This window comes from Sinocyclocheilus grahami, unplaced genomic scaffold, assembly GCF_001515645.1.
Source record: "Sinocyclocheilus grahami isolate Dianchi unplaced genomic scaffold, SAMN03320097.WGS_v1.1 scaffold697.1, whole genome shotgun sequence".
NCBI lineage: Eukaryota > Metazoa > Chordata > Actinopteri > Cypriniformes > Cyprinidae > Sinocyclocheilus > Sinocyclocheilus grahami.
Genome location: NW_015505876.1, coordinates 232,050 through 241,312, shown reverse-complemented (window position 1 = coordinate 241,312; position 9,263 = coordinate 232,050). Strand labels below are relative to the sequence as shown.

The 9,263-nt window shown below is 34.9% G+C and overlaps 1 protein-coding gene across 2 annotated transcripts in view; it reads right to left on the bottom strand.

Moving 5' to 3' along the window:
- Positions 1–4,695, bottom strand: part of LOC107559761 (focal adhesion kinase 1-like) — a 95,176-nt gene extending 90,481 nt beyond the window's left edge. For both annotated transcript variants that reach the window (XM_016243708.1, XM_016243710.1), the window contains exon 1: positions 4,360–4,695. In XM_016243708.1, coding sequence (XP_016099194.1) covers positions 4,360–4,378 — 19 coding nt within the window. In that variant the 5' untranslated portion in view covers positions 4,379–4,695. The remainder of the gene's footprint in view (positions 1–4,359) is intronic.
- Between the last annotated feature and the right edge of the window lie 4,568 nt (positions 4,696–9,263).

Below are 9,263 nucleotides of genomic sequence, written 5' to 3'. Positions count from 1 at the left end.
AAGTATTCAGACCCCCTTAAATGTTTCACTCTTTGTTATATTGCAGCCATTTGCTAAAATCATTTAAGTAAATTTTTTTTCCCTCATTAATGTACACACAGCACCCCATATTGACAGAAAAACACAGAATTGTTGACATTTTTGCAGATTTATTAAAAAAGAAAAACTGAAATATCACATGGTCCTAAGTATTCAGACCCTTTGCTGTGACACTCATATATTTAACTCAGGTGCTGTCCATTTCTTCTGATCATCCTTGAGATGGTTCTACACCTTCATTTGAGTCCAGCTGTGTTTGATTATACAGATTGGACTTGATTAGGAAAGCCACACACCTGTCTATATAAGACCTTACAGCTCACAGTGCAAGTCTGAGCAAATGAGAATCATGAGGTCAAAGGAACTGCCTGAAGAGCTCAGAGACAGAATTGTGGCAAAGCACAGATCTGGCCAAGGTTACAAAAAAAATTCTGCTGCACTTAAGGTTCCCAAGAGCACAGTGGCCTCCATTCCTTAAATGGAAGACGTTTGGGACCACCAGAACCCTTCCTAGAGCTGGCCGTCCGGCCAAACCGAGCTATCGGGGGAGAAGAGCCTTGGTGAGAGAGGTAAAGAAGAACCCAAAGATCACTGTGGCTGAGCTCCAGAGATGCAGTCGGGAGATGGGAGAAAGTTGTAGAAAGTCAACCATCACTGCAGCCCTCCACCAGTCGGGGCTTTATGGCAGAGTGGCCCGACGGAAGCCTCTCCTCAGTGCAAGACACATGAAAAAACACCTGAAGGACTCCAAGATGGTGAGAAATAAGATTCTCTGGTCGGATGAGGCCAAGATAGAACTTTTTGGCCTTAATTCTAAGCAGTATGTGTAGAGAAAACCAGGCACTGCTCATCACCTGTCCAATACAGTCCCAACAGTGAAGCATGGTGGTGGCAGCATCATGCTGTGGGGGTGTTTTTCAGCTGCAGGGACAGGACGACTGGTTGCAATCAAGGGAAAGATGAATGCGGCCAAGTACAGGGATATCCTAAACGAAAACCTTCTCCAGAGTGCTCAGGACCTCAGACTGGGCCAAAGGTTTACCTTCCAACAAGACAATGACCCTAAGCACACAGCTAAAATAACGAAGGAGTGGCTTCACAACAACTCTGTGACTGTTCTTGAATGGCCCAGCCAGAGCCCTGACTTAAACCCAAATGAGCATCTCTGGAGAGACCTAAAAATGGCTGTCCACCAACGTTTACCATCCAACCTGACAGAACTGGAGAGGATCTGCAAGGAAGAATGGCAGAGGATCCCCAAATCCAGGTGTGAAAAACTTATTGCATCTTTCCCAAAAAGACTCATAGCTGTATTAGATCAAAAGGGTGCTTCTACGAAATACTGAGCAAAGGGTCTGAATACTTAAGACCATGTGATATTTCAGTTTTTCTTTAATAAATCTGCAAAAATGTCAACAATGCTGTGTTTTTCTGTCAATATGGGGTGCTGTGTGTACATTAATGAGGAAAAAAAAATAACTTAAATGATTTTAGCAAATGACTGCAATATAACAAAGAGTGAAAAATTTAAGGGGGTCTGAATACTTTCCGTACCCACTGTATATAACATGGATAAAAAAATTAATAAATATAAAAATGTATTTATTAAAATAAAATGGATTAAAAACCTAGCGTGGTGGACTAGGATGCTGATTGCATCATCTCATTCATCCTAAAATGCACCAAACATTTGCACTTTCGCTAAACGTCTGTTTAAAACAGGGGGAAAAAATATTTTCACCACCCACTTTCCAAAACCATCTCATTTAATGTGCAGAAAAAAATAAAAGGCATTTCATGGGGCACTAATTTATGATGGCTAATAATGCTGTCTAGTTAGGCAGCTCACTAGGTTTTGGAACAGTGCTTAAAAAATGTAAAATGTTAGTAAATTTAGCAAAAGGACCCATATTACAGTCACACATGAGTGAACTGAACTCAACTGGATCTGACAGATGATGGAGGGCTGTTTTACACACACACACACACACACACGTCCTTCCTCCATGTCATTGTGTGCCACTATGAGGGGTGAGAGGAACACGCCTCATTCAAGGTCCCGGGGCAAAACAAGCACACTTACACACACACACACACACACACACACACACACACACTACAGGCTCAAACACCTGCCAAACACACTCAGGCCAGCATTCATAATCACTCACACACACACACACACACACACACACACACACGTGCGGCACACTTCCAAGCGCAGGAAAGCAATCAGTCAAAAGTAATCCATATATCAGGGTCATGGAATTCAGCGCACGTACCAACAACACACATGAATACAATCAGAACAGAAGTAATAACCACACAAATATCAATCTGCATTTGACCTTAATATCACTATGCCAACAGCAACCACAACTCCAAACGCTAACAATAGACTCTTTCCATTAATTATCATACATAAGTATGCAAACATATGGATGCAGAAGTGTCCGACCTACATTTTGTTTACAGTTCCCAAAACTGTACATACATGCAGTCTTCCTGAAAAAACACTGATCGTTTTACAGAAGAATTACACACGAATACATCAAAAGAGTAAACCAGCTACCATCATCTAGGCCTAGCTGTTTACGTCATCTAGTGTTATTCTTCTATGATAGATATACATTAGTAAAACGAACAAGAAACTCTCTAGATCAATGATTTGCACTGCAATTCAGTTAAACTCACACTTCCAAACGTCTCAGTCACTCTGAAGCTAAACACTTCATGATTAAAGTTTACAGACAATCATAAGTGATGCATGAAATATATATATTTCACACATCAGTCTGGACAAATAATAGCATTTTTAAATCAGTTTATCAGACACAAATAATATTTTTTTCTAATTTAAACAGTTGACTCTTTTCTATACCAGATTACAAAAGTATTAAGCTATTATACATCTTCACAATATATTCGCTCAATTTCAATGTCAACTTTAAATGTTTAAATTTTTTAAGATAGATTTCAGTGAGAATTTATTAAAAAAATTGATTAATTAATAAATAACTGTGTGCAACAGTGTATAGATTAATAATATCGGTAATCTGTTTCAGTTATCAGACATAAAAAACTAGTTATCGGTATCAGAATCAGTATCGGTAAATAATCTGTACCAGGAAACTATATTAAAGATAAAAACAGGATTTCTATATTAAAGCAATCCAAAATATGCAAAAAACAATTAGGGACACACAAAATATATCAGGTTTTGAAAGTTCTAAACAGTTAACCAGATTATTTTATTTGACCTTTTTTTTTTTTTTTTTTTTTACAATATACTATTATTTATTTTTTTAGAAAAGTTTTGGTGTCAGAGTTAAGCAACTAAAATGTGAAATTAGCTCATCAGAGTAAAAGCATTCTATATACATTTCACAACAAATTATAAAGATTTATAATATTTGCAATAAAAAAGTAGCACAGATATATTATAAAATGCACATATACCTGTATACATGAACATTTATTCAGACACCTTCAACATTTCACACATTATCACAGTTTATTCGCTGTAGTTTAGAAAATGATAATAAAACATGAAAAGAACTCAGAGTTAAACAGTGTCCGAACAAATTAATCTTGTTAATGTCAGATAATACTTAAGAAAAATATGGTCACGTCAAAGTGTCTGAATAATTTTTGGTCCCACATTTTTTTATCAGTTTTACTGGTAGTCCACTGTATGATGAATTTTTGGGTATAATATGTCACAGTTTACATTATTTTGCAATCCTCACTTGCATAAATGAACTATAGTGTCCTGCACACACTAGTAAAAAAATATCAAAAATTATATCTGGTGTCTGAATCATTTTTGGTTTGACTGTATATTATATATGCCTTTTATTATTATTATACAGTATTTTATAGTAAAACATTTTGTTGCAAATATTACACTTTGCATAAGGTAAAATGACTGTGGGTATTAGATGAAATGTCTGTATTAGGGATGCACCGATACCGCTACTGGTATCGGGCCCGATACTGAGCTCCTGTACTTGTACTCGTACTCGTTAAAATGCCCCGATACCAAACACCGATACCACACAGCATGTGATAAGTGCATTTCACTTTTTAGTAAAAGTATTTTACCATTTCAGCAGTGTTTTCCTTCTGCTGCCAATATTCAAATAAAAATCGAAAATTAAATTAAATTAAATTAAATTAAAGTAAATTAAATTTTCCCTTTCAGACACGAGCAGAACTCGTTACAGCGTGTAGAAACTGAAGCCTCTCGCTCCGTCACTGCAAACACACACACACACACACACACACACACAGAGAGAGAGCAGCAGGAAAAGCTCTTACCGTGGTACAATCCTTCCATTAAAGACGAGGAATCCTAGTCCACCACGAGTGCTTTGTAGTATCCGTAAAACACACTTCCACACACGCGCGAGTTAAAACGCAGCGGTCCGGCACACAGGCATAGTAGTGCGAGAAAAACTGGATCCGGCATGCAGAAGAGCGTTGGCGGTCTAAGCGTGTGCAGAACGGACGGGGGCCTTTGTCTCTCACTCTCAGCTCAAGAGAAAAGATGAGAGGAGACGCTCGAGGGGGAGGGAGAGAGACAGAGAGAGAGAGAGAGAGAGAGAGAGGAACGCGGCTCTGGTAACCGACGGTAACGGTGAGATCAGCACATCTCCACCCCCCTCATCCCCTGCGAGACAACGAAAAAATGAGAAAAGCACAGCAGACTGCAGCTAGAGATGAGACGCTGGGCTTCACACACACACAAATGAACTTTCCGTAAGCTCTGCATTCACATTTTTCTCACCTCATGTCATTCTAACCACGTATTGTTTCTTTCTTGAATATCAAAATGCAATGCAATGAAAGCGATGGTTATTTATACTGTCAAGATTCAAAAATACATCAGCACAAACATGGTCTCCTGAACCCCTGAGAGATATTTTACCCCTTTTTACCCCTGCCACAGTTAAAAAAACAACACATTTAGATTGTAGATGTGTTGCACCAGGTTTGATGTCACTGACACTAAAATACAAGAATGCAAATGAGATTTGAGAGTACAACTAAAAGATTTGGGGAAAAATACACAATTGCAATTTTTTGCAATTGTGTATATGAAGCGCTCATTTGCAAAAACAGATAACTCAGTTTTTTTAATTTTCAAAAATCATTTTTTTTTATGTTATCATGTTTTATTGTGTTAGTTAGCTAGTATTTATTAGTTATTTTTTACCTAATCAAAATAACCCAGCTGCAGTTTGATTGAGATTAATTGGAACGCACAATGAAAAAACATGATTTTTGAAAATTTCAAAGTTATTATCGAGTTATCTGTTTTTGCAAATGAACTCTTCATATAGCCTATACATACACAAATGCAATTAATAATAATAAATCAATAATTTGACCAAAAAAAAGATCATATATAGTAATTATAATAATTATTATTATTATTAAATAAAACAGACTGAAATTGATTAAAATTGGTAATAAGTTATGACAAAATATTTCGTAACACAATAAACATTCCCTGAAATAAAATAAAATAAAAAACTTTAACTTGATTTCAGCTACTGTACTTGCCAAGGAAACACTTCTTCTTTTCATTTATATTAACTTGATGTACTACAATAACTGAAAATATAACTGAAAAATAAAAAGTATAAAAACTATAGACATATTAAAAAAAATTTTAAACGACATAAATACACAACAAAATAACTAAAACTTAAAATAAAAGAAAACACATCAAATAAAAACAAATTCAAATGATTAAAAAAAAACTAGAATAGTATCTCGATGACACAAAATGTCAACTTTACATTTTTACAATTTTTTAAGATAGATTTCAGTGAGAATTTATACTTTTTTTTATTAATTAATAAATAAAAGTGTGCAACAGTGTATAGATTAGTAATATCGGTAATCCGTTTCAGTTATCAGACATAAAAAGCTAGTTATCGGTATCAGAATTCACTCTTATTAAGTGAAAATATTAAAATATAAAAAAAAATATTAATAAAAAATATTAAATAAAATAAGATATATATTACTACTGTAATAAGACTACTATAATTTAAAATAAAATAAAATGATGAATAAAATAATTTTATTTTACAAGTGTAAAATGGCAGTAGTAATATTTATAAGACTGTTGTCATAAGCTGCATGTGTGTAATTAAACACTGAAACATGCATTTATTTAAATAAATCCCAGCCTTTTGCTATTTATCATGGTTTTAATTTTATTTCGCTTAACCGAAAAATTGGTGCAAGATTTGTGCAAAATTCATGAAGAAACAAATCCAAACAATCACACAAGAAATATTAAGCGTGTCAGATAAAAAAATAGGCCAAGCACATCCAATAACAGCTGAACTTTATGCTTTTGGCTGTATAAATATGTAACAGTTCATTACATAAAGCCATCCATCATCTGAAAAAGTCTATTTTGTCCTTTCCAAAACCAAAATTCAACTTCCAGAAGTCAGATGTTCTCCTGAAGGAGGATCTTCTCACAGAATCGCGTCTGACGCTTCAAGAGCACCGCAAACACGATGTGTGAAATCAGATGCATGCGTTTGGCTTGCTCTGCTGCAGCTCACGCATTCAAACTGATCAAAAACAAACGGAAAACGTCAGATTTTGCTCTCTTGCTCTCCGACTGTGTGTCTTTGATATTCTGACATCTGTCATCAAGATGAGCTTCTTTACTCGCATCAGATCCACTCCCAGAAGACATGCTGTACAAAAGTCCTCGGCAGCAGAAAGTGTATTTCACAGCTGCTACGGGTTTCTTCACGTCTCGGATTCTGCTTGGGTTTAACTGTGAAATAATCCAATCATCCGCTTCCCTCGCCAACACAATCTGATCAGAATCATTCAATCCACTGCAGAGTCACTCATGCACCACAACAGGATAAAATATCAACCGAATAGTTAATAACAGTCATCCCAGGGGCGTCTAAAGAGAGTTTATGAAATTTCATAAAGCAATATCTGTTTTAACACATTTAACTTGGTACGGATAAATGCCAATAAAGATACACAAATCAAAACTGTCCTGTCTTGAAGATCATATCTTAGATGAGTCTTATGACCATAATCTTATATTATACACAGTATAATTAATTTGACATCACTGCATGCTGCTGTATATATGAACATGCAATTATTTTTCACTGGAAATTTGCTGCACAAATGTTTTCATTTTTTTTTTCTCTTTTTATCAAAAAAAATAAATCTTTCAACAATGAAATATTAACCAAATATCATATTGAGATGATGTATCAGTATCAATATATAATTATTATCATTATTAAATAAAAAAATATTAAACAATAAACATAAAAAAAAATAATTATGTTAAAAAAAATTAAAAATGACTGTCTGATAATCTAGTGAATTAAATATTTGTACAAATTGAAGGTACTTCATCTCATGTAATTTTTATACAAATGTATATTATAAATATTATACATATAATAAAAAAATTACATATGTACTTTCTATATTTCTAAATTATTTTTATATTTATTATATATTTTACATGAAATATTTATTATTTGAATAAGTAAATTAAAATTTTAATTAAAGTATTAAAATTATAATAACTACTGAAATATATTAAAACAAGCATTACAAATAAATAAAAAAAAAAGAAAAAAATGGATACTATAAATATATAGTATTATATTAAATAATATGTACACACGCACATGCAGGCTTTTCTCCTTTAAAAAGACAGACAGCCGCATTTCTCTCCTGTTTTACTCTCAGACAAACGTCTTGTTTATTATCATTAGTCTGCGTGACTATAATGAGCCGTGTTTCCCTCATGTTCTCGTGAAAGTGGATTCTCTCTTAGACATTCAGGCCGGCGTTTGGCCTTGCTCTTGTGAGAAAGACGAGACTGATTCTCATGCTCAAGGTCGTACGAGTGTCTCTTCCTTCATGTAACGTCAAAACAGCTCAGAATTTCTTTCAGGAACCTGCGATGACCGGCAAACGCACACATACGATTAAAAACCCGGGCAGCGTCTGTCTTTCTTAACCTTCCTGACACACACTTTCAGCCTGCTATCAGCTTCTTCCCTTCGGGACAGAAGACTGCAGACGCATGCAAACGAGAGAGAGAGAGAGAGAGAGAGAGAGAGAGAGAGAGAGGAAGCATATCTGTGCAGGTACAGCAGCGTAACTGTCCTCGTGAGCCACACATCTCTGACGGGACGGTTACCCGCAGGCCTTCAGCACACACTGCTGATAGAGGTGAAGTGATAGTGTTCAGGAGAAATAACGGGAAACAAAATATGAATGGTAAAAATAATCTGAATTTAAAAATAATTTACTACATTTTTTTCCACTACATTATAATTTTTTTTTTTTTACATTTTAAGTGTTAAAAAAACTTTGATATGAAAAAAATATTTTAAAAGGTTTTATATGTATATGTGTATATATATATATATATATATATATATATATATACACATATACAGATAACAATGTTACTAAATTATGAATGTTTTAATGATTCATTTGAATTAACTTTATTAGATGATGATAAACAATCTGTATTTTAAAAAACTAACTTAATTCTATACTGTCGAAAAAATACTAAAAATTTAATTATTTTAAATGCTTAAAGGGATAGTTCACCCAAAAATGAAAATTTGATGTTTTGTGACTTTGTTTCTTCAGTAGAACACATTTGATGATTTTTTACTTTAACCGTTGCAGTCTGTCAGTCGTATAATGCATGGCAATGGTAACAAAATCTATGAGAGTAAAAAAAACATGCACAGACAAATCCAAATTAAACCCTGTGGCTTGTGACGACACATTGATGTCCCAACACATGAAACGATCGGTTTGTGCGAGAAACCAAACCGTATTTATATAATTTTTTACCTCTAATACACCACTATGTCCAACTGTCTTTGGGCGCGCGCACGGCATCCGGTGCGTGAGTTGTGTACGCGCTCTTGCGTAGTTTACGTTAATGGCTGTGTTTCGTGTTCCGTGTCTTAGGACATCAATAGGGCCTTTCGCAACGCGGGAACCTTTTCATAGTACCAGAACTAATTGTGGAACTACCCCCTTTTCGGTGTGTTCGCATCGCCGGAACTGGGTGCAATTTTAGTACCGGACTGCCTTTTTCAAGAACCAAATTAGCTCCTACTCCAGAGCAGGGTCTAACCAGCACAACTGGTACTAATCGTGACTAAGTAGACATTGAT